The sequence below is a fragment of the Leopardus geoffroyi genome, chromosome C1 (genome assembly GCF_018350155.1).
Source record: "Leopardus geoffroyi isolate Oge1 chromosome C1, O.geoffroyi_Oge1_pat1.0, whole genome shotgun sequence".
Lineage (NCBI taxonomy): Eukaryota > Metazoa > Chordata > Mammalia > Carnivora > Felidae > Leopardus > Leopardus geoffroyi.
Window position 1 is genome coordinate 4441390 of NC_059328.1, and position 25281 is coordinate 4466670.

At 47.6% G+C, this 25281-nt stretch overlaps 1 protein-coding gene and 1 long non-coding RNA gene across 2 annotated transcripts in view; one reads left to right on the forward strand and one right to left on the reverse strand.

Annotated features, from left to right (window-relative positions):
- DNAJC11 (DnaJ heat shock protein family (Hsp40) member C11) overlaps positions 1 to 5755 on the reverse strand; it is a 71730-nt gene extending 65975 nt beyond the window's left edge. Inside the window, exon 1 of the mRNA XM_045475510.1 lies at positions 5599 to 5755. Coding sequence (XP_045331466.1) covers positions 5599 to 5670 — 72 coding nt within the window. The 5' untranslated portion in view covers positions 5671 to 5755. The remainder of the gene's footprint in view (positions 1 to 5598) is intronic.
- On the forward strand, positions 3774 to 24751 carry LOC123597124. The gene is made up of 4 exons (XR_006711967.1): positions 3774 to 5238; positions 19864 to 19980; positions 21448 to 21756; positions 23855 to 24751. It is a non-coding gene; the product is annotated as an uncharacterized LOC123597124 (long non-coding RNA).
- The last annotated feature ends 530 nt before the right edge of the window (positions 24752 to 25281 follow it).

The following is a 25281-nucleotide window of genomic DNA, read 5'->3' on the forward strand; positions in this document are numbered from 1 at the left end:
TCTGTTAAATCCTGCCCACTCACGCAGACTTCTTGTGGTTGATGTCTGCTGGCATTTTACCACTGAAGAATGTTCTGGCTCCTCCAAACGAGGGAGGGAACACTGTGCACTCGTCACATGCAGATATGGTTCTAACGGTACAAGAGCCAAACGGGAGCCGGCCATCAGGCTCTGAACTTGGAGGAGGCTCCAAGCTCCGAGCTCCTTCAAGGGAAAAAGGGACCTTGATAACTCTGATGATAAAGCGGCAGTGTTCCCGACGGTCTTTCTCCCAGTGGGCCCCCCTTTTAAACTCTTATGCCCTTTTATTTATTCATTCCTGTTAGTTGTCTTAAATCCTTTCTTGAACAAGGTAGGGTATAAATAAAATAAAAATCAAAGTTTAATAAAAGTTAAACACTAAAATTCCACAGCCAAGGGAAACGCGAAAACATGTTGCTCCCTTGTCCTGTATTCTCTTATCCACTGTTTTACTATTGAACTCACAGCAAATATAAAAGCTTTCAACTGAATTCTCTTTAGCAAAGAAAAAAAAGAGAGGTATTTTGGTAGATAATGCAGAACTAAGCATTAAAATTTCAAGAAGCAATTGTTTGAAATGCCTGAAGCAGAAAGGTAATAACTAGCCTGTGGTTCATTAAAGAAAACACGTTTAAATTTAACCTCATGGTGTTTGCTAATCATATTATGACACTGGAACCAACTGGGTATCCTAAGAGCTCCCTCTGCACCCAGAAGCCTCTCTGAACTCTAGCTGGGAACCCTCCTGACCCCAGTGCTCTGTCTTCTGATCAGGGAGGTCCTCCCCTTCCTGCCTGGGCCCTTAAAGGCCGACAGCTCACGACAGTTATATTTTTGGGTCCCTCTGCGCCTTTACCACAGATACTCACTGTCTTTCTGGATTATCCCTTTCACCCTACTCCCACACTTGGCTCCACCTTCTGGGAACCCCTCCCCACTCAAACTCATGACTTTGCAGGAAGCAGAGTTCAGAGGGATAACTGTCTTTTGAAGAGAAGAAACTCAGTATTTTGAACAGAAAGAGAAAAGAAAACTTTGGGAATTCATAACCTAACACTTAGCTCAAATCCTGGCACTGTGTTTTTTATTTTATCACTATAACAGTCGAATAGCAAACTTAGCCAGGATGAAGCGTATCGAAGCTTTTCTATGTTCACGTATGTCCTTTTTTTTTTTAATTTTTTTTTTTTAACATTTATTTATTTTTGAGACAGAGAGAGACAGAGCATGAATGGGGGAGGGTCAGAGAGAGAGGGAGACACAGAATCCGAAGCAGGCTCCAGGCTCTGAGCAGTCAGCACAGAGCCCGACGCGGGGCTCGAACTCATGACCGCGAGATTGTGACCTGAGCCGAAGTCAGACGCCCAACCAACCGAGCCACCCAGGCGCCCCACGTATGTCCTTTTAAAATAAGTAAAACCTCATGCTTTATCAAAATTCAAGAAATGACAATAAATATTAAGTGAACATCCACCTGTACAAAGGCACCGTATGCATATCCTCATTACCTTGCCAAACTCCAGTATACAGCATGCTGGCTCACAGTAAGTTCCTAATAAATTATTGCTTGTCACCTACATTTCAACATCAAAGAAAATGGGAAGCAGGAAGAGTAAACTACTGGCCCAGAGGCAGGAACCCGCTCCTGCCAATAGTAAAATGGGGATTCGAACACAGGACATTCTGGCTGCAAAGCCACAGTGTTGCCTCTTTCTACTCTCTCAATAACTCTGAAGAACTATAGCACACGAGTAAATGGGACACTTTAAGAGATTAAATGACTTGTTAAAAAAAAAAAAAAGAGGTTAAATGACTTGTCACCCAGGGGCAATGTGGGCTGAGACTCCAGTTTCTAATGACCTTCCTCCTCAGCCTCTTACAGGTGACCTTAGGAATGTGATCATGTGGATAAGACAGGTTTTTGGACAACCAAGGCTTAACACTACTTCCCGAATGCACACGTTTTAAGCAGAGCCACGATTACAAAGTATGGTAACTTTGAATATAGGAACAACCTTCTCAGACCTATCTTGATATCCCTCCTTAAGACTAAATTAGCTGCTCATCGAAAAGTTAGATAAGCAAAGGATGAGTAAACAACACCTCCCTGCTTCGGGGACTGGAGTGTGCGCCTGGCTGAGCCCACACCACCACGCTCCACTTTCTAGACGGCCAGCCAAGCCATCCTGTTGGGTTGCGTGACATCCCTCTAGGTCAATCCGGACAGTGGCCAGTAAACCTTCCTCTCCTGCTCTAGCCCTTTCTTCCCATCTGCAGTCCAAAGTTGAATGTTTAGCCCCACTCTGTGACTCTCATCTCCAGCCAGAGAAACCCAGAGAACCAAAAACTTTGGAAAGAACAGCGTGCTCTAAACCAGGGAACGAAAAAAAGTGCAGGGACTCCGGGGAAACTTTTTATTGGTAGGTGACAGTTTCGCAATTATAGTTTCAAGGCTAGTGTGTAGAAGACTGACCTCCATGGGTGGATTAGCAAGGAAAAAACACTTTTTCACGTAAGTTTATTTTTTTCCTTAACTGTCTTTTTAAAAAGTGTTTAAAACTTGAGAAGGAGATTAGCCCCTTGAAAGCTAAATTGATTGGGATCAAAGATCTTAAAATGGGTTAGGAACACTGCTGAAAGGCATGCGTAAAAATGAAAGAGCTTCTTTTAATGGTAATGCCACATTGATAAAGCAGGAATTTCAGTCATTTACTTAGAAATAAATTCAGCTTAAAAAAAGGCATAAATTCAGCGTAGAATGTGTCAGTTAAAATGTCTATAAAATGTATAAAGATCAAAAAAAGTTCACTGATTGGTCAGGAATTCTTTCTCCAAATTAAGTCCTGGAAAGTCATCCCAGAAACCTCAGATCAGTTAGATTTTAGGCACATGATGACACATTTGACTACACTAAACCAAAGATGCCAATCTGGTTTCAGAGTGCCGGGTTAACGATAAATTACTCCCTCCTCAGTGTGATAATGGCTCTACTCTGCAAACAGGAAATCCAGAACACTGGAGAAAAGGGAATCATTAAAGATCACAGAAGTCTTGTTTAGAGAAGAATCTGGTCCTGTCTAGCTGCCTGCTTCACTCTCTGAAATACAAGTGGATATTTTGAAGTTTAAAACCTGGAAAAAGAGATTTGTAAGCTGGTTTTTGACATTTCTGTATTACTCCAATTTTAACTATGTATCAGGCTTGTAATTTTTCAAATTTTAAATAGAATTCCCTGGTTTTGGGTCAGGTTGCTTCCATTTGAGGTTTCTAGGGAAAAGTCTCTGAACTTCCTGAACACAGAGTGTTGAAGGTACTCTCTGGAAGGTACTCTGAATAACTGGTGGGAAGAGGACCTTGCCTCCTACAGGTATATTTAAGTGGCGTGAAGCTGCAGAACTGACAGCAAATAAACAGGTGTTATTGTCTCCTTCCAACCACACATGTAAGAGTTCAGATTACTTCTATTTTCCTCTAACTCTCCAACTAAATCATGCTATTTCAACTTCAGGTTGATTTCTGATTTCACAAAACAAATCCTAGTAAGTATCAAGTCCAGAGATCACCTTCAGAGCTTCTCTTCCAGTAGAATCTTCAAGATAAAATCTGCACACACTTGGTAACATTTTACACAGAGCTTGTGGACACAGGGAACACAAAGTGACTTTAGCAAGAGAACATGTTTCACAGGAATTTCACCTACAGCCATAAACATGAAAAGTGCCTCAACTCATTGGGAGAGATGAGACTTTTTTTTTTTTTTTTTTTTTTTAAGAAATAAATATTTGGCGCCCACTCATCAGTCCAATAACAATGACAAGTCCTAAGACCCCAGCATTTTTAAGGTATACCTCTGACAAATGCTCACCAAAGACTCTGGCCAAGTCTATTATTCTAGATCTTTTTGATCAACTGCAGCTGCCTAAGATTCCATAAGCCTGGAAAATGGGATACATTGTTGCTCAATTACTGATAAGGCCGACTATAAACCAGTGGCAAGAAAGGCTGGTTTCAGAAAAGCTAGTTTCATATACTGCTTTGCTTCTAAGAACTGGAGAAAACTTAGTAACTAGCCAAACAGCTTCATTCAAAGGGAAAGAAACCCAAGGCCAAAGAAGTGATTCACCCCAAGCTTTACTGTTTATGACTTATGAGAACCTCCAGGTGCCTATGGCAGATAACATGACTTGCAGTTCCCCCCAGACAGTTCATTGTCCATAATGCATGGTGGCTAACACATTTGGGGGATTTTTATGTGGGTGCCCAAGCTCACAGTACCAGAACTAGCAGCTCTGTAGTCTGACTAGTTATGACAGCAGAGCGGAAGCTCCGCCCGGACTTCCCAGGGATGAATTCAGGCTCTCGCACTTTCTACTGATGTGACTCTGGGCAAGTCACTTAACCTCTCTCTGCCTCAGTTTTCTGAGCTGTAAATCAAGGATTATCATAACATTTCCCTTAGGGGCTGGGGTGAGAAATGAACAAGATAATGGAACATAAAGTGTTCACTCCGCACGGGGCCCTGCACAAAAGCAGTACTCAAAAAATGTTGGCTATTACCGACAGACACGATGCACACCAACATTTATGCACGACACACATTTGACTGGTTTCGTCTAGAACTTTGTCAAACTTGGCTAATTACGATCGCTGGGAAAAATGAGAGAGGGAATTAACGGTTCTCTAGCAGGGCTGGGAAGACCGAACCCGGCAGCTTAGAGAGAAAAGATCCACCTTATGACCTGACCTTGGAAGCCTTCCTGCCCTTCACGCTGATGTCAACTGGGCTGGTCAACAAGAAATGAAACTTCCTGGGCCCCTACTACGTGCCAGGCACAGCGTGAGACCCTATCTCTTACTGGGTGAGGAAACAGGGTGCAAACACTGGGCGTGTGGAAAGCGGCGCGCGTGCTGAGGCCGTGCTTGGGGCACCGCCTGCCTTCCTGGCTTTACGGCTTCTTCCTAAACTGCGGCCTCCGAATTGAGGCTGTAGGTACGGGAGGCTCTTCCTTCAATTTCGGGACAGCAGCTCAGGGGACAGGAGGACACAAGCCACGTGCCTCGGGGCCTGAATTCACTTCAGAAGCCAGACGTCCCCATGGATACTCGGGAACCGGACAGACCCCCGTGGGAAGGTTTGCTGGTGGCTTTGACCTTGGTGCCTGAGACTCAGTTTCCCATTCTGCCGGCCGGGGGCGATGACCTAGCCCCTCAGCCAAGGTGAGTTTGTGAGCCGGACGAGGCACCGGGTCCTGGAGGGCCGGGAACCCCACTCCAAGAGCCTCCACCTCGGGGAGCCTTCTTCCTCCTGCGGGTACCGGGGCCTCTGGCCTTGCCAGGACGCGGCGCCCCGGCCGCCGAGAGCAGGGGCAGAGGCCGGCGGGACACCCCCAGTGCAAGGGTCGGGGCAGTGGGGACCGCCCGGTCGGCGGCCGGTCGCGCATGTCGGACGGGGTCACGCGGCCTCCCCCGCCGGGTCCCGGCCGCCCGTGGCGGGGACGGAGCGGTGGCCGCCAGCCCGGCCCTCCCGAGCCACCGGGCGCGGCCTCCGCCCAGACGGCGTCCCGCCGCAGGCCTCACCTCCCTGCGCACGTTCAGCAACGAGTAATAGTCTTCATTGTCCAGCTCCTCCTCGCTCAAGGCCGTCGCCATCTTCGCAACCTTTCACCCCGCCAAACCGGCAAGGCCGTGCCCAAGAGGGACCGGCGAGCCGCGGCCCCAACAGCGCGGGCCAGCCCGCCTGCGCCACAGCGGTCCCTGGCGGACCGGAGTGGCGTCGCCGCCGCCCGCGCATTGCGGCAGCGCGCCTGCGCCCTGCGCCCCCGCGCGGCTGAGGGCGGGACGCGGCGCCGGGGGCCAGCCACGTGCTGCTCGCGATCCTGAAGCCAGTCCGGCCCAGCGGGGACCGGACCGGGACGTTGCGGTCACACCTGGGGACTCCCTGTGTGCCCCACGACCTCTCCCTTGTCTCACCACCCCCTCCTCCCGCCGGCTACCAGTGCGGCGAGCATCCTGTCCCAAACAGCCCCACCGAGGCCACCCCCGTGAGGCCACCCCGGCCCGAGACTCCTCGAGGCCCCACTTGCTGGCTCGTCTTTGCACGGGAAACCCCCAGAACGGGATTGGTTCCTGCCTCCGTTGTTCTTTGTCTTTTCTCGTGGCCGTCCAGAACCCTGCCCAGAGGACCAGCCTCCTCATTATCGTTTTTTATTATTGCCCTATATTTAGGAGCACCTGACCATTTTTTCTGCTTCTTAACTGACGAGGCAATACCCATATGGTTCCTAACATAATTGTCTCTGGCAGGCATATATACCTTCAGTCCCTATCCCAGAGCCGTCCTCTTGTAAATTTCTACCTTATAATTTAGCGGTGGAGTCTAATTGATTTCAACCTGGTGCCTGCTGTTTGGTGCATTATTAAAGACGTCTCGGTTACAATCATCTAAATAATTTAAATGTCTTCGAAAGGATGCAATTATCAAGAGCAGGTGGACAGCAGAGCTCCCATACTCTTGCCACCTGTTTGGTTCATGCTGACCTGTATCCATTCCTCATTATTTCTCAGGAATGTGTCTTGTTCCTTAACTAAGGATCAGTTTAGAACCATCCCTGTTGCCCTTCCTAAGCAGGTCCCCTGGGAAGCCCCAAACACCTGTCTGTGGATTTGAGAAGTTGATTTCTTTCTCTTTCTAATTTTTGGCCAGATGTTCACCATCTGGGCCTGTGTGTGGTCCCTTCCAAGTTGCCCACCCCTCTTAGGATCTTTTGGCATGAGACACAGAGGTGTGCTGAGGCAGGTTTATTGAGTCAGTCTGGAGCCGACCTCTGCCCGGGGTTGCAAAGGAAGAGCTGTTTCTCTAGCTGTGTGAGGCTTCTCCGCAATAGCTTCCGCAGACCCTCACGTTCCGTAAGCTATCACAGCAATTTTTTACGGTCTTTCTTTTTTCTCCTTTGCAGAACAGTGATTAGGGCTAAGCTGCTTGCTGACATTTGCTGGTCTTTAAGAATTTCTTACAGAGAGGCTGGGGGGAAAAAAAAACTACAATGTTGAGACATTCCTTTTTTCCTTAGGTTTGTAGACGTTAATTGGGCCATAATGCTCAGTTGGGTAGAGAAATTCCTTGCTATCCTTCTTATGCTTTGGAAAACACCGCCTCTAGGAATTATATAAACAGAACCTAACATATGTTTCAGAACGTTCAGGTCTGCGTTTCTATGATTGAGGATGACCTGGTTTTTATCATCACCCGAACAAAATAAATAGTGACTCAGGGATGCTCTGTGTTTGTCCTCTCTCGGGCCCATGATGCTTTGTAGTATGGTTACTTGGAAAGTGGTTGTGACAAATGGAAAATAACTTAGATACACCACAGGCCTGAGAGTAAATTTATTTCGGAGGTTGGCTGTTTTGTTTCTCCCTCCAAAAACCCTAATCTCTGATGGGCAAAATGATGGAAACCAGGAACAGTACAAATTGATAAGTTACCACACCCATTCAACCGTTACTCGTGCCAGAGCAACAGACGAAACTCAGCCACATTAACTCATTGCCTTGCATTTTTTTAACTTTATTTATTTATATATGAGACAGAGACAGAGAGAGCAAGTGGGGGAGGAGCAGAGAGAGAGAGAATCCCGAGTAGGCTCCATGCTGAGAGTGCTGATGCAAGGCTCAAACTCGAACTGTGAGATGATGGCCTGAGCTGAAATCAAGAGTGAGGCATTTGAGGTGCACCTGGGTGGCTGAGTCCGTGAAGTGTCTGACTCTTGGTTTTGGCTCAGGTCACGACCTCATGTTTTTTTGTTTTTGTTTTTAAATTTTTTTTTAACATTTATTTATTACTGAGAGACAGAGAGAGAGACAGAGCATGAGCAGGGGAGAGGCAGAGAGAGGATGAGACACAGAATCCAAAGCAGGCTCCAGGCTCTGAAGCTGTCAGCACAGATCCAATGCGGGGCTCGAACTCACGGACGGCGAGAGCATGACCTGAGCTGAAGTCGGACACTTAACCGACCGAGCCACCCAGGTGCCCCATCGGGTTTTTTTTTTAAAGAGTCAGGCACTTGCCTGAGCCACCCAGGTGCCCCACTGCCTTGCATTTTTGTTTTCTCTTTATTGGGTAAAGCCACAAACCAGTTTGTAATTTAGCTGCAAAGCCCAGCCTGGTATACTTATGTAATATATTTATATATACATGTGTATGTATTATATATGTATATATAATCATTTTTGAAGTCTCTTAGCTATATTTAAAAAACATTTTTTTTAACATTTATTCATTTTTGAGAGACAGAGAGAGACAGAGAATGAGTGGGGAAGGGGCAGAGACAGGGAGACACAGAATCTGAGGCAGGCTCCAGGCTCTGAGCTGTCAGCACAGAGCCCGACGCGGGGCTCGAACTCACAAACTGCGAGATCATGACCTAAGCCGAAGTCGGATGCTTAACTGACTGAGCCACCCAGGCGCCCCAAATTCTCTTAGCTTTAAATAGAAAAGATAAAAACCTTGACCTTCACCACCATTTGTTTTTTATTTTTAATTTTTTTAAATGTTTTTTATTTATTTTTGAGACAGAGACAGAGCATGAGCAGGGGAGGGGCAGAGAGACAGAGAGGGAGACACAGAATCTGAAGCAGGCTCCAGGCTCTGAGCTGTCAGCACAGAGCCCAACGCAGGGCTCGAACTCACAGACCATGAGATCATGACCTGAGCCGAAGTCGGATGCTTAACCGACTGAGCCACCCAGGCGCCCCTAACCTTTATCACCATTCGTATTCAGAATGACCCGGAACATGTGGCCTTCCCAGGACTGCCTATCGGGAAGCTTCCTCTGTTTAATGGCTCTATCTAGTGCTGGGGCCCTCCTTTCTAGCACTAAATACAGGACTCAGTTAGATTTGAATTTCAGATATGCAGTGAATAATTGTTAGGATAAGTATACTAATATTGCATGGGGCATATGCATATACTAAAAAAATCCATTGTGTGTCTGAAATTCATTTGGACTGGGAGCCCTGTAATTTTACTTGCTACTCGTGGCACCCCCCAACTGGAACCCCTTCACTCCTTCCCCCTTTTCCTGAGTAGGACTCCTGAGAGATGAGGTTAGCAGCCTGACCCAACCCTGCACAGCTGGTCTGGATCCACACCCTTTCTCTATAATTCAGGAGGAAAAATTACCTCTAATCTTTTTTATTATTCTCTTGTCACTGAGTCCAGATTGGGACTCAGTGCCTGTTTGCCATTCATAGCCTGTTCTCTCTTTTCCTCCTGAACTCTGATAACCCTGTTAAGAGGAGTTAGGGGGAAAATATTCCTTAGCTAAAGAAAAGAAGGGAAAGTCTGCAGGCACTCAAGGATTACATTTTCTTGATGGTATCTCCCCCCTTAGCATTTCAGGGACGTGTCATTTACATCTTTAGCCAAGATGACAATTGCAGAAGGGTTGAGTCAGCCAGAGGAAGGGCCACTCCTGCAAGAACTGAGACAGTCCCACACCCCAGAGGCAGCCGGGGGGGGGGGTGGTGGGGAGGGTCTGGCAGCAGTGCAGGGACGGACAGGGGGTGGGGAGGTGGGGTCACGCCTCACCAGGTTTAGACCTCGCCATCCCGACGAAGTGTGCATCTCCCCAGTCTCCGTTTCAGAGCTCCTGCCTTTGGAACTCAGCATTTCACCTGCAAGGTGATCCATCCATTGTGCCAAGGGTACCGGTTTCCCTGCCGTTTGACTTTAGGTCCCTGGTCCCTGTGTGTTAATCCATCCTAATCCATCAGCACTCAGCTGGGGGCCTTTCCGAGCTGCTTTCTTGGTCATTCAGCGATATCAAAAATCCTTTGACCTTTGGCTCTGTCCACCACATCCATTCTCCGGTTGGTTCTTCCTCCTTCTCTACCTTTTTGCGCTTCTCCCGGGCTGTCGGGAGCAGCTGGGGAAAGTCTTGGAAAACACACAGTTGATGCTATCTGACTTCAACGAGCCCCCAGCGTTACTTGGTAAACCTATTGCATTCACCTCTTATTAAGCCTCTGTGAATTCCCCCACAGTGTCTCCTCAGCTTATCTTTAAGTTGGAAGGCAACATCCAGGAAAGGGCACTGGCGGTTCAGCAATTCACAAGAAGGACGTGTTTTCTGTTTTAGTGGAATTAACCCTCCAAGGGGACCGGGCGGGGAAGTGGAGACAATAAACCAGTCACTTAATAAACAAGATAATTTCAGATGCTGAGTGCTGTATGGAAAATAAAACACACTGATGTAACGGTGGGACATCGCAGGTGGGGGGAGTTCACGTTAGGTTGGTTGGTTATGAAAGATCTATCTGAGGAGGTCATTTTGAACTGAATGACGGGAAGGATCCAGCTTGCAAGACCTCGGGGAAGAACGTTCTGGTGCAAAGGCTCAGAGACAGGAAGAAGTTTGATGTGCTCCAGGAACAGGGAGGGTGAAGCATAAGACTGATCGTTCAGGGAGCATGAAGCCTATCAGGTGGGGACGGGGGTGGGGGTGGGGGTGGGGAGGAAGCGGTAGGAAAAGGTGTTAGAGAAGCTCGGTTAGGGCTCATGGAGGGCAGTGTTCCAGAATTCAAATTTTATTCCAACCACGATGGGGAGCATGGAAGGATGTTAAGCAGGGAGGTGACGTGGTCCTATTTCCATCCCCCCCTCCGAAGGATTATTCCAGGGGGTGAGGCCAGAGGGAGCAATTATGGAAGCAGCCCCTCCCCTCCTCCCCTGTTAGAGGCTATCACAGTGTTCTGGAAAGAGTGGGAGGTGGGCTTGTACTAAGACAGACGGGGCTGCACGGGGCTGGCAGGCATGGACCACTGGTTGCACTGGGGTCAACAGGAAGTGACGATAGGTTGGGTCTGGAGGGGGTGGGGGTGGAAGAGCGGAATCGGTGGTTAGTTACTCCTCCCTTTTGGTTTGCGGTGCCAGGGGGTGAGGCCATCTATGCTCCCGAGGAAGCTAGGGAAGCGGCAGGGTTTGGAGGGAGTAACAAAAAGTTCTACTTTGGAGAAGTAGACCTAAGTCTTTCTTAGAGCTCCACGTAGAGGAGGTATCTGCTGCTTCTGCTTCCTTTCCACTCACTCTTTCCCTTCTTGCCATCAGACCCTCATTCCCATCCTTCACTAGAATTCCCTCCTCAAGGTTTCCAGTGACTTCTTGAGCCCCAGAGCCAATGGCATCTGTTTCCTCGCCATTGGCCTGGACCCCAGGCAGCATTAACGGCGTTGCCTTCTTTTTCATTATAAGCTCTCCATCCTCCACTGCTCTGCTTTGTCTCTCTCTCGACCTTCATGTTGCTCTGTATCCATCATCCTAACTTCCTCCTGCTGGTATTCAGGACCCGTGTGATCTAGGTTCACCCATCTTTCAGCCTTATAGCTCCTGACTTTCTTCATGGAGCTTTGGTTCTAGCCAGAAAAAAATTTTTTTTAATCTCTGAACCATTCATGAACTTGGTTCTGAACGTTTCTTGCATCTCTGAGCTTCCATGAAGGGTCATTGACCTTCAGCTCAAACAAACACCGTGTGGAATTTTTTTGAGTATGGGGTCTGCTGTTGAACAATGCTCTCAACTTTTGTTTATCTGAAAAGATCTTTATCTGTCTTTATTAATATTAAGGGATTTTTTTTTTTTTTTTCCCACTCAGGGTAGAGGAATCTAGTTTGACAGTTCTTTTGTTTTCCAGCACATTGTTCCCAATACGGTTTCACTTCCTTTAGATGTCTGGGATTACTGCCGTGACATGCTTCTCTTGTTTCTTTGGGGATCTCAGTTAAGCGTGTTAGACCCTCTCAGTGTATTCTGTATGCTTTTTATTCTCTTTTGTATCTTCCTTCTTTTTGTCTCTATGGCTTCTTTGTGGATAGTTCTCCATGACCAGTCTTCTACTTCTCTATACTTCTCTCATTTTCCTAAATTTTTTTTTTGCTACTTTATTGGAGTATAGTTGACGTGCAATAAAACGCGCATGTTTAAAGTGAAAAATTTTATGAGTTTGACACATGTATGTGCCTGTGAATCCATTACAGTAAATAAGATGATGAACTGCCAATCCGCTACTTATCATTGTAGATTAGTCTGCATTTTCTAGAGTTTTATACATGGAACATACAGCCTGTCCCACAGCTGTCATCTTGCGTCTTCCCTAGACTGTCACTGTAGGATGACCCATTCCCCGTCTTCACTGTTGGCACCCCTGTTCCTGAATGCCCTATTTCCTATTTGTTTGTTTCATTCCCCCTTTTTTTTAATGTTTTTTTTTGAAAGAGAGAGACAGAGCATGAGCAGGGGAAGGTACAGAGAGGCACACACACAAAATCCAAAGCAGGCTCCAGGTTCTGTGCTGTCTGCACAAGCCTGATGCAGGGCTCGAACCCATGAACGATGAGATCATGACCTGAGCCGAGGTCGGACGTTCAACCGACTGAGCCACCCGGGCACCCCTCCTTGTTTTTAATGGAGTAAATCTTTCCAGGTTTTTGAGAACTTGGATACCCTTATCCTACCTTTATATTTGATAGCGAGTTTGCTAGGTGGATAGTTTGACTGGGTACAAAAGTCTAGGTTCTAAAGATTTTTCCTCCTAATTTTGAAGGCATTGGTTTACAACGTCAGTTTCCCAATGTTGCTGGCAATAAGATGGACCCTGTTCTAGTTCCTATGGCTTTGTAACTGTTTTTTTTTTTTCTTCTTTCTTTGGAAACATTGTTTTTATTCCTGGTTTTCTGAAATTACATGATGATGTACCTTGTATAGATCTTCTAAAATGGATTGTGTTATGCATTCAGTGGGTTCATTTCTTTCCATTGGAGAAATATATTCTTTTGTTTGTTTGTCTGTTTGTTTTGGGGGGGGGAGGGGCAGAGGGAGAGAGAGAATCTAAAGCAGGCTCCACACTCAGCACAGAACCCAACATGGGGCTCGAACTCACGAACAGTGAGATCATGACCTGAACTGAAATCAAGAGTTGGACACTTAACTGAGTCACTCAGTCAGAAACATCTTAGACTGATATAGCTGGATATATCTGATATATCTGGAGAAATATCTTAGACTGATAACTTAATTCCACTTAATTGGTTTTTTTGGTTTATTCTTATTGGAGCTATGTTTATTGTGATGCCAGACCTCCTGGACTGATTCCCACATGCTTTTATTTCCATCCTTTTGTTCTTTTAGTCTTTGTTGGAGATGCAACTATATCTATCAGTTCTTCTATTGATTTAAAAAAAAATTTTTTTTCAACGTTTATTTATTTTTGGGACAGAGAGAGACAGAGCATGAACGGGGGAGGGGCAGAGAGAGAAGGAGACACAGAATCGGAAACAGGCTCCAGGCTCTGAGCCATCAGCCCAGAGCCTGACGCGGGGCTCGAACTCGCGGACCGCGAGATCGTGACCTGGCTGAAGTCGGACGCCCAACCGACTGCGCCACCCAGGCGCCCCTGATTTTTGAAAAATACTTGTCATAATATATTTTTTAAAAATTTCCAGGGGCACCTGGGTGCCTCAGTCAGTTAAGCGTCTGACTTTGGCTCAGGTCATGATCTCGTGGTTCATGCGTTTGAGCCCTGTGTCAAGCTCTGTGCTGACAGCTCAGAGCCTGGAGCCTATTTCAGATTCTGTGTCTCCTTCTCTCTCTGCCCCTCCCCCGCTCACACTCTGTGTGTGTCTCTGTCTCTTGCTCTCAAATATAAATAAACATTAAAAAAAAATTTTAAATTTTCCAGAGCTCTTTCTTGTTCTTTGATTATTTTATCTTTAAAATAGGTTTGTATATGCAACTGGTTCTCTTGTATTTCTACCTTTTCACGTTTTGTATTTCCTCCTAGTTTTTTTTCCCCCTGTTTGTTTTGGCCTTTGTGGGTATGTGTGGGTGGGTGGAAGGGACTTTTCTCAAAACTCTGGTGATCCTTGGCTGTCTATTCATGGGAGCCCCGTGTACATGTTCAAGACTACTCTTCCGGGGGGGCTCTTCGAGAGTTGTCAGGTAAGGTCCCCCACATGTCAGATCTGTAGGTCTTTTCTCTTGGGTGTATTGGTTTTCCCAGGGAGGAGTCCTACTTTTCCCTCTGCCTGGGGTAGGTAAAAGCTCTGTAGGAAAGGGGACGGGAATAGCATTTCATTACAATATCTGCTATCTAGCTTTGCTTTGTTATCTAGACTCCAGGGCCTTTCCTGTCGAGCCTCAGCAGATGATAAACTCCCTACAGGGTGCAGGTGGGGCTGTAGTTGCCTGACTGGCTAGATTGGGGAAAGAGTTGGGGTTCTAAACTATCTGCACATCGGGGCGCCTGGGTGGCGCAGTCAGTTAAGCGTCCGACTTCAGCCAGGTCACGATCTCGCGGTCCGTGAGTTTGAGCCCCGCGTCGGGCTCTGGGCTGATGGCTTAGAGCCTGGAGCCTGTTTCCAATTCTGTGTCTCCCTCTCTCTCTGCCCCTCCCCCGTTCATGCTCTGTCTCTCTCTGTCCCAAAAATAAATAAACGTTAAAAAAAAAAGTTTAAAAAAAAAAAACAAAACTATCTGCACATAGACTAGCAACACGCATGTCCAGCCTCCAATTCCTGAATCACTCCTGGATCCTGTAGCACAAACCAGCCCACTTTTCAGTTGTCTTCCCTGACCTCACAAGCGTTTAGCCAAGTGGAGAAAGCTGTAACCCAAGTTTGTTACAAAGGGCCCCTCCATTTTCCGTCTTCCAAATTTTTGTCGCATCTTTTGTCCAATGTTGTCTCTTACATGCATTGTGTCCATGTGTATTTATACTTAGTTCCTTTGTTATCCTTTCATTGGGATTTCTGGAGGGAGCAAAGACAACCTCCTATCTGTGTCTCATCAGGTTTAATCTCAGTCCTTTTGTACAACGTAATGTCCATTTGTACCACTTATATTCCACTGACAAATTTCCATCACTTACACGTTTATTTCCTCTGTTAGACTGCAAGCTCTGGAGGCAAGTGCTTGAAATAGTTTGTATTTTATTTCCAACAGCGTTGTGTGTCTGCGTGTAATAAGAGCTTAACGTACATGCGTGTATTTAACGTGCGCTGAAACCAAGAGGAAAGAGAGCTCGAAGCAAAAGATGACGGAAGTGGGGAAGCAGAGAGATGTTTTCATCCACTGATAGGCAGGGCAACAGAGCTCAGGCTGAGGTGCCAGGGACCCCAGGAGCCTAGCAGAGAGCCAAGGGAAACTCTAAGCCTTTCTGAATTGGGGTCAGTCAGCCTTCTTCACAAACATCCCTGATCTCAGGAAATATGTGGTTCTGTAGTGTGATAAGCTGCCCAGCTCCCTTACCCGTCGTTTCTTGGGAACCCCAAGGAGAGACAGGTGGAGGTGGCTTTGTCACAGAGGGGACCCGTTTTGACCATAGAGTCATGCCGGGTTTGAAGAAATGTCTTCTTTTTAAACTTATTTGCTTTTTTGAGAGAGAGAGCACAAGTGGGGGAGAGGGGCAGAGGGAGAGAGAAAGAGAGAACCTCAAGCAGGTTCCATGCTCAGCACAGAGCCCAACGTGGGGCTCAATCTCAAGACCCTGGGATCATGACCTGAGCTGAAATCAGGAGTTGGACACTCAACTGACTGAACCACCCAGGTGCCCCAAAGAGATGTCTTCTTTTAAATTAAGTGCCAACTTCAAAGAAAAACCTATGGGTATTTTGTTGGTTGGCTGGTTATTTTAATTTGTTTTTACATGTTTTCTCCCTGAAACAGAAGTTATTATCTAGCAAGAAGCCAGGGGGTTCCAGAAGTAGATAGATCAGCAGCTCAATGATACCAAGGAAGAAGGCACTTTCCAAGTTGTCTCTGGCATTCTTGGGATTTGTGTCTGCTTAGGCTAGATCCTCTTACAGTGCCTGGATGGCTGCTGTAGGTCATTAAAAAAAACACACATGAGTATTTTATCTTACAGAGATAGCAGGAGTCCTTGTAGGGAGGGGAGATGAAGAGTTGTTTAACGGGTGTAGAGTTACAGAGTTTCAGTTTTGCAAGATGGAAAGCGCTCTGGAGATTGGTCACACAACAACGTAAATGTACTTACTGTATTGATCAGTACACTTAAAAATGCTTTAGGTGGGGGCACCTGGGTGGTTTGGTCAGTTGAGCATCTGACTCTTGATTTCAGCTCAGGTCACAATCTCATGGTTCATGAGTTCGAGCCCCCCCTAGGGCTCTGCACTGTCACAGAGCCTGCTTGAGATTCTCTCTCTCCTTCTCTCTCTCTTCCCCTCCCCTGCTCTCGCTCTCTCTCAAAATAAACAAATAAATGACAAAAAATGGTTTAGGTGGTAAATTTTATGTTATGTGTATTTTACTACAATTAAAAATTTTTTTAAAATATATTGGGAGTCTTGATCTCTTGACTTTGTGTGGCTTTTAAATCCAGAAGATTTTATCCTTGATTCTTGATTCCACTGTCGTCAGGAAAGCCAAGCAGTTAGCAGAAATGTTGCCTGCCAGAATTGAAAGTTCTAGAACTCAGGGGCGCCCGGGTGGCTCAGTCCGTTGAGTGTCCGACTTTGGCTCAGGTCATGATCTCATGGTTTGTGAGTTCGAGCCCGCGTCGGGCTCTGAGCAGCTCAGAGCCTGGAGCCTGCTTCGGATTCTGTCTCCCTCTCTCTCTGCCCCTCTCCTGCTCACGTGCCCCCCCTGCCTCAGAAAAAAAAAAAAAAAAAACATTAAAAAATAAAAATAAATAAAACTCAAGACGCTTCTAGAAAGGTCAGAGCAGGGTGTCCAACCTCAGTGCTATCGACATTTGGTGCTGGGTAATTATGGGGCTGTCCTGTGCGCTGGAAGGAGCTTAGCACCACCCTGACCTCTACCCACTCGATGCCGGTAGTACCCCTCCCCAGCCGCAACAACCAAAAATGTCTCCAGATATTGCCAGAAGTCCCTTAGGGGACAAAATCACCCTAGTCAAGAACTCTGGGTTAGAGATGAGGACACTGGTCATGAACCCCAAGGTCATGAACCCCTCTTCTCTGACATCGGCTTCTCCTACTTTCTGCGCGCAGGAGAAAGATTTTCCAGCTTCTAGAATTAAATGGATTGAAAAAGGAAAATATTTAAACTACCATTTATAGAATATTTGCCATGTGCCAGACACTGTGCTAACGGATTCCTCTCATTTAATTTTCCAATGTAATTACTGATAGCTTCACTTGACAGAGGAGGCAGCTGGGCTCAGGCAGGTTCTCGTCCCAGCCCTCAGAGCTCGTAAACCTCAAAACGGATTCAGACGCAGGTCTGTCTCCTTTTAGGACTGCCTTTACGTTCAATTGTTATTTCGCTTTTAGACTGATTTGTATAATGATGTTTCAGAGGACCTTGAGCCGTACGTGTGGTGACGTCAGTTTTGTCTTCTCCTTCCCTCGGACACGTGGTGTGTGAAGATGTTATCAGGGACCCGTGAGGGCGGGGAATGTTCTCTTGCCCACTTAACAGCTCTGACTCCAACATGAAGTGTCTGCGAGTGAGGACACCTTGCATCCCCTGGCCAGGCAGGTGGCTAAGGGACCCAACATCATCCCCTTCCCAGTCGGAACGCTGCTCGAATGTCCCTTAACCAGCAGAGGGCAGACCTGTGGTCCCGATCGGCACAAGTGGGCAAAGAAAATTGTTCTTGAAGGTTTGGAACGGAGGGGGAGACGTTTCAGGAAAATGGCAGCTGCAGTCCTTGCTTGTCCAGAGGCGGGGCTGTTTTTCTATTTTTGTGGACAATGTATTTACTCATCCTGTGCTCTCAAAAATGCATAACCTCCTTCCGTAAAGATAGTTATGTAAAGTTGCCAGACCACCTCGACTTTGCTTTCCTACTCCTGACTCCTCACCAGTACGCTGATCTTGGTCTGGAGTGTGGTGTTCTAGGAGCGAGAATTGCCTCTGCTGTGAAATACCATTAAGGAGGAGGGGGTTTTCCTCCGCATCCTCCTATCTGGTAGGCTCTCCAGGGCTCACTGGGGCCATGTGTTCAAGTCCCAGCATGCTCCCCCCGGCAGGACGCTGAATCCAGAAGGGGACGGATGCATTGAAAGAGTTCATGAGAAAGGAAATTACCCACAGGACCTTTTGCCAAAATTCTATCCGGGCTGAAACTCTGACGAATCCCCCCAAATCTTCATTTTTACAAGCTCGCCTGCGCGAAAACCGCAGGAAGGGTAAACAACAACTTCTCCAAGTTGGTGCAGTTCCCCGGAGAAGCGGGCTTTCACCCGCTGCCTGGCCCTTCTGCTCCGTGCCTGGCAGAGCCGTATGAATCATGTTCACTCAGAGGCTTTTCCCTTCCCGTCCCTGTGACCACCCGCATTTCTGGGGGGTCGAACGTTTTCAGAATCTCTTTTGCACTGGCGGGGTGGCACGTGGTGAGGGTGAGGAGGAGCATTTATTTCCCCTTCCCACTGGGCTGTTCTCCTCACTCCCAGATGCGTCCGATTACGATGTGCCTGATTATGTTCAGCGTTGTGACTGAGCCTAGTACAACGGTCGTCTGGGAAAAATCCAAAGAATGTCACAGATTCTGCTTGTGTGATGAGGGGAGAGGAAGGTCCCCACTCTGAGCAATGACTTTCCTGCAGAAACACTCCACCTCTCACATTCCTGTGCTTCCAGCGAAGCTTCAGTAATTAGTTCCTTGAGAACAATGCAAAAGGACAAAAGTTTCAAGGTGTGGGATCACCATGGCAACGACGCAGCTTCCCTGCCGGGCCCGGGTCTCAGAATGATAGGAACTGGTCATGGCATTCCTCTGAAATTGGCCAAAGCCTCAAGACCCGCAGGATCGCCAATTCGGGGCCGAGAATGTGAATCTTTGCATCTCCCCGGGCACAGTGGGTGTTGCTGGGTGGCACAGAGGCCCCCAGAAACGCACGTCCACGTCTTCATTCCTGTGAATGTGACCTTACTTGGAAAAAGGGTCTTTGCAGATGTCATTAAGGATCTCCAAATGAGATCATCCTGGATTTAGGGTGAGCCCCAAATCCAAAGGCAGGTGTTCTTACGAGAAAACGTAGAGGGAGATTTGAGACACGGACACGTGCCTCCACGTGAAGACGAGGCAGAGGCTGGAACCACGTGTCTGCAAGCCAAGGGACGCCAGGAGCCCCCAGAGGCTGCAAGAGGTAGGAAGGTTCTCTCCTAGAGTCTTCAGAGGGAGCATGGCTCTACTCATATCCGGATTTCAGACTTCGGCCTCCAGAACTGTGAGAGAATAAATTTCAAGTCTCGAACCCCCCCCCCCCCCCCCCCCCCCCCAGTTTGTGGGACTTTGTGACCGTAGCCACAGGAAACTGATACCATGGGTGATTTCTGCTCCCTCCATCCCACACCTTCCTATGCTTGAGTTACAGCAAAGAGCCCTTTCCCACCCACTGTAGAACACGCTTTTTGCATTAGAAAAGAAGAGGAGAAAAGTAAAGCAGATTCGGGCTGGGACATGTAGCCGGCCAGGTCATCAGAAGCAGCTCTGGGGTCGGTGGGCTCTACTCGGGCTACCAGTGCTCATCCTGGGGACCCCGAGAGTGCTGCTGTCCCTCTAGTACGGCTCCACGGCTTTTCCTGTCCTTGCCTCTGCCACAGGCTTACTTGAAAGCTAGTTTTCAGTGCTGCTACTCCTGTCTCTCTCTGGTCAGAATCCCCATTTCTGTGTGTGTGGCATCATGAATGGTTTCCATGGAAATGAAAGGTTGAGCTAGAACGGTGCCAACGCGCATCGAAACTTCAGAACTGAACAGGGGCTATTGTTTTTGCCAGCCATGGGGTTTCATTCCTTCTGAAGATGTCACGGGGGATTTTGGAATGTGTGCCCATGACTTCCCGGTTTTCTCTCCTTTTCCAGCCCACCTGGCTAACGAAACATGGAGTGACTGACGTGGGAGCGCTTCGGATCCTCACGTTCCTAGCTCTTCAGGCTCTCCCTTAGTTTTGCATGTGCATGTCAATGGTAACGAGTGAGGTGAGATTTGCTGTAAATAACCAGATGGTCCCCACAGGGTAGGCTGCAGGTGAGATGGAAATTCTAGCAGGAGATCTCACAGCCCAAACTTTGCCAATCTAAACTCATCTTTGGTTTAGCGTATCAGAACCAGCAAACAGAAGGGGAAAGTGGACCCAAAGCTCTGTGCTTGCCCTCATGACCCCGACGACAGGGGCTGTGAGTTGACACCTGCTTCCTGTCAGTACCAGAGGCGTGGCCTCCGATGGGCACAGACTTTTCCTCCGCGGGTTCGTCGCGGGGAGAAGCAGACCATCCCCAGCCCTCTAACTGGCTCCCGGTAACTGGTGGAGGAGCCCAGGTAAGGGCTGTGTGGATCACTGAAGTTCCACACCCCTGCTTTACAGGAGACGCCACCTGGTAATTCTTACTGCAGAGTAAGTAAGCGTGGAGTGGGGGGTAGGTAGGGTGGCCATATTGTCAAAGCGGAGTGCGTTTCAGAATTTAAGGAGCTGCTGTTAATCATCTCAGACCCACAGGCACAGTCTGGACTGTCCCTGGAAAAGAGGGCCATCAGGTAACCCTACCTTTAGGCCAACCTGTACCCCACTCCACTAAAGATCTCAGTGTTGAAGTGCCCTGTGACTCAGGGCTTGGACCTCTTTTTTCTTTTATTTATTTATTTTTAATGTTTATCTGTTTTTGAGAGAGAGAGAGAGGGAGACCCAGAATCTGAAGCAGGCTCCAGGCTCTGAGCTGTCGGCACAGAGCCCGATGGGGGGCTCGAGCTCACAGACTGCGAGATCATGACCTGAGCCGAAGTCGGACGCTTAACCGACTGAGCCACCCAGGGGCCCCCCCACCCCCTTTTTAAAAAAATCTTACATAGTCCCCATACTGGTGCTGTCCAGTGGAATTGCAATGATGGAAATGCTCTACATCCATACTGTCCAATATAATAGCCACTAGTCAAATGTAGCTGTCGAGTACTTGAAATGCAGCTGATGTAACTAAGAAAGTCAACTTTAAGTTTTACTTAATTGTAATTAATATACATTTAAATGGCCGCATCTGGCTAGTGGTTACTATTCCGGACAGTGCAGACCCAGATAATTTTTTCTTTCCCAGCCAGGCTCATGGCTTTAAGTACCACCCACAGATTCTGACCCCCAAATCTGTCTAGCCACCCCATCCTCTCCCTCACATCCAGATCCATATATCCAATTTGATGTATTTACTTGTATGTCTAATAGGCATTTCAAACTTAACACAGGCAAAACTAACCTTCTGATCACAATATGATACCACTTCAAGCCCATTTAGTAGGGCTATTAAAAAACAAACAAAGAGAAAGCAGCAAGTGTTGGCAAGGACTCCTGCACACTGCTAATGGGAATGTAAAATGGTGCAGCTGCTGTGGAAAATGATAGGGCAGTTCTTAAAAAATGTAGACAGAATTATCATATAATTGAGGCATTCTACTCCCAGGTATCTATCCCAAAGAACCGAAAGCAGGGACTCGAACAGACATTTGTATGCCCGTGTTCAGAGTAGCGTTATTCACGATGGCGGAAAGGTGGAAGAAGGCCAAGTGTCCGTCCACGGACGAGCGTGGTCCATACACACGATGGAATATTGTTCGGCCTTCAACAAGAAGGGGATTCTGACACCCTATAGTGTGGATGCACCTTGAAGTTCATCCGTGATGCTGAGTGAAGTAAGCCGGTCGCAAAAGAACAAACACTGTGAGAGTCCACTTACGTGAGGTTCCTAGAGCAGTCAACTCACAGAGACAGAGTAAGGCTGGTGATTGCCAGGAGCTGGGGAGCAGTGGGGGTGTTTAAGGAGTTCAGCGTACCTGTGGGGAAGATGTAAACATTCTCGACATGGATGGTGGTGATGGAGGCACAACACACGTATCAGGTGCCCCAGAGCGGTAGAGTTAAAGGTGGTCACAATGGTAAATTTTGTCACGTAAAACACCCGAGTCTTCTCATTCCAGTAATTCCTGATCTTGCTTCTGATATTTCCTTCATACCTGCTCCTTATGCAGACTTCTCGTCCCCCTTAATACCACCTCGATTTTTCCATTGGCGGGAGCCAAAGACCCCTTTTTTCTCTTCCAGGCCACCTCTGGCCCACCACTAAAGCTCAGCTGTGCCTTCAGATATGCGCTCAGAACCTCGCCACAGGCCCTGTCACCCACCATGCTGGGCCAGGGGTCATCCCTCCACACACGTGTCCGCTGATTTTTCGTGTCACCAGGAGCGCCAGCATGTCTTTGCTAGGACCCGGAAGTCCCGCCTTATCTGTCCTGTTGCACAAGCCTCTCCCTGTTCCTCACACATCCCAGGAATGTCCCTGCCTGCAAGGTCTTTGCTCCAAATCTTTGCAGCCCAGCCCCCAGCCCCAACTTCTTAGGTGTGTACCCATATCTCAGTGAGCCCTTCCCAGGCCACCCTGTCGAAAATTCCAGCACCTCTCCTGCCAACGCTTCCTGTCCTCCTTGCTCGCTTTCGTCTTGCGCTCATCCCCTTTCATCAATATCTAAACATATTATATGTTTTATTCATCTTGTTTATTTTCAGCCTCCCCACTAAAATGTATGATGTTTAAGGCAGGGGTTTCAAAATCTCTTTCGTCCTCTGCTTTTCTCACCGTGCCCAGTAAATGCGTGTTACATCAATGAAGGAATGCAGACGTTTAGGGGACTCCTCAGGACCCATCTCTTTTAGGGACTCTTCTTTGATTGACATAGAACTGCCCTCAGCTCTTTAGGGTTCAGTCTGCATGAAGCACCTTCATAAGCTTGGTTTACATTTCATTGAAGTCATTGGTCCTGTCAGGGCGACGTTGCCCCCTCAGGGGACCTTCGGCTGGGTCAGGAGACACTTTTGGTCATCAAAAGGGGCAGGAGGTGGCTACCTGTACTTCTAGTTGGTAGAGGCCAGGGATTTTACTGAACATCCTGCAATACACAGGACAAAGAATTATCCGAACACGATGTTACTTGTGCAGAGGTCAAGAACCCCTAATTCAACCCAATCGTATGACAAGTTATCTAGTCTGTGTGTAAAAAGAGATGAATTCCTTGAGGTCTGTTTTAGGCTGAGTCGTGCCCTCCAGAAAAGATACGTGGAAGTCCCAATCCCTAATACTTCACAATGTGACCTTACTTGGCAATAGGGTCTTTAAGTTGAGGTCACCAAGATGACTTGGCAAGAGGTCATCAAGTTGAGATGAGGTCATTAGGGTGGGTCCTAATCCAATGTGACTGGCGTCCTTATGGAAAAGGGAAACCTGGGCACAGACATGCAGCCAGGAAAGACCGCAGGAAGACAGAGGGAGGGGTGGCCGTGCGACTGGAGCCCTATAGCTACAAGCCTAGGGTCACCAAGGACATCCGTCTGCCATTGAAGCTGGAAGCTACAGAGAAGGATCCTCCCTCCCCCCCCCCCCCCCCCCCCCCCCCCCCCCCCCCCCCCGCCCCAAGGTCCTCAGGTAGAGCTCAGGACTGCTGACTGTGAGAGAAGAAATTTCTGTTGTTTTAAGCTACCTACTTTTTGGCACTTTGTTAGGGCAGCCCCAGGAAGCTAATACAAGGTCAGAGGCAGTGCTAAATCCGAACCTGATACTAATGGGGTTTATACCCTGTGACAATTAAATTAGTGTCTTGGAAAAATGAGAGAGTTCACCAGGATGGTGGTTAGATTCTCATACGGGAGGAGAGACAAGGATATTTAGTCTTTTGGGTATTATGAAACTCATGACCTAGAGTTGGCCAAGAGCACTTGGATGATAGATGTTCAAAGCCACCAGTCGCCAAAGCCTTTCATGGGAAAATTACCCTAGCACAAAGTGCTTTTTGCTAATATTAACTTTGGTTCCATTTCAGATCAATGGAGGCAAAAAACCAGGAGATCCCATAAATCCCGTCGAGCTCGTCACAGCTGCCAAATTAGGCCCTGATAAAGCTTTTGGTGGCTAACGATATGGCCGTTCACCCGGAGTGGATGCGGCCGGGAGGGAGGTTTCTGGAGAGCGTCTGGCCCACGGTGGAGACACTTGTCATGAAGCGTTATCTGAAGGCCCTCTGGCCCTAATGAAGGGTGAAGCTTTGAACGTGATTATTTCTAAACAAATAAATAATAAGGATAACTTAAAAATAAACAGAGATCTCGATTTAAAGGCTACTTATTGTCTCAGGACCAAGATTAACAGTGAGTGGCAAGTTTTTGTGAGAGATAATGTCTTTTCACATATAAAAGATCCTATTGATTTCCTGTTGGTATTATCCCGAGAATGTGCAATGTGCATCTATGGAGCAGAGACAATCTTCCATCACTTGCTTTATGGGAAGAGAACGGTTATTGTATCTCTTCCCATAAAATATAATCTCTTTTCCTCTTCCCCCCCAAAAAAAAAAAAAAAAAAATCAACCTGTTCCTCTGGGAATTTCCAGTTGTAATCTGGGGAAGTGAATTGATTTTTTTTCTTTTCTTTTGCATGTGCCAGGATTTTTATATTTGGCTTCTTTGCATTTTCTCATTGTTCTCTGGAGTCTGGCCTTTCCAGATTGTTATTTGAGCCCGTCTAAAAATTCCTTTAAAATCAGTGCCATTGAAACACACGTGATGGTGGATGTCAGGTTCCCTGTGGCTTGCTTAGAAGGGGTGCCCCTCCTTTATCCTCCAACCGGGGGCTGGTGTGAGTGCCTGGGAGGGCTTTGGAGGCAATGAGAGCTTGCCTAGTGTGTTGCAACAGGATAAAAATGCAAAAAAAAAAAACCCCAAACCAAAACAAAACCCAAAACCCTGAAGGAAGGAAATGTTCTTCCTGAGGATGGGGCCTCTCGGCATCACCTCCGGGCATGTCTTCAGGATCAATGCAGATGTCAGGGCAAAGTCCTTCCTATTTAAATATCGTGCTCTGAGAAGCAGTGGCTTCCTAAGCTAATGAGTGTGGCTATGTCCAGACCTCACACACTGTACAGGCAGCTGCAGAGCCTGTCCTGTGGCTCTGCCTTCGCCTCTTTATTAACGCAGACCCTCCCCTCATTGGCCTAGCCCAGCCCTGCCCACCTTTCCAGGGTCAAGTCCCGCACAAATGCCCGCCACACTTTCTGCCCTCTACACTGTTCTTCCTCTCTTGCCTGAACTCCTGTGGTGCTCTGGAATGCATCCTCCGGCGGGCACCAGATGACAGCCACCTCTCCTTGTACCTGCGCTGGGGTGCAGCTCAGCCACGGGGGCTCAGAGCCTGGAGCCTGTTTCAGATTCTGTGCCTCCCTCTCTGTCTCCGCCCCTTCCCCACTCATGCTCT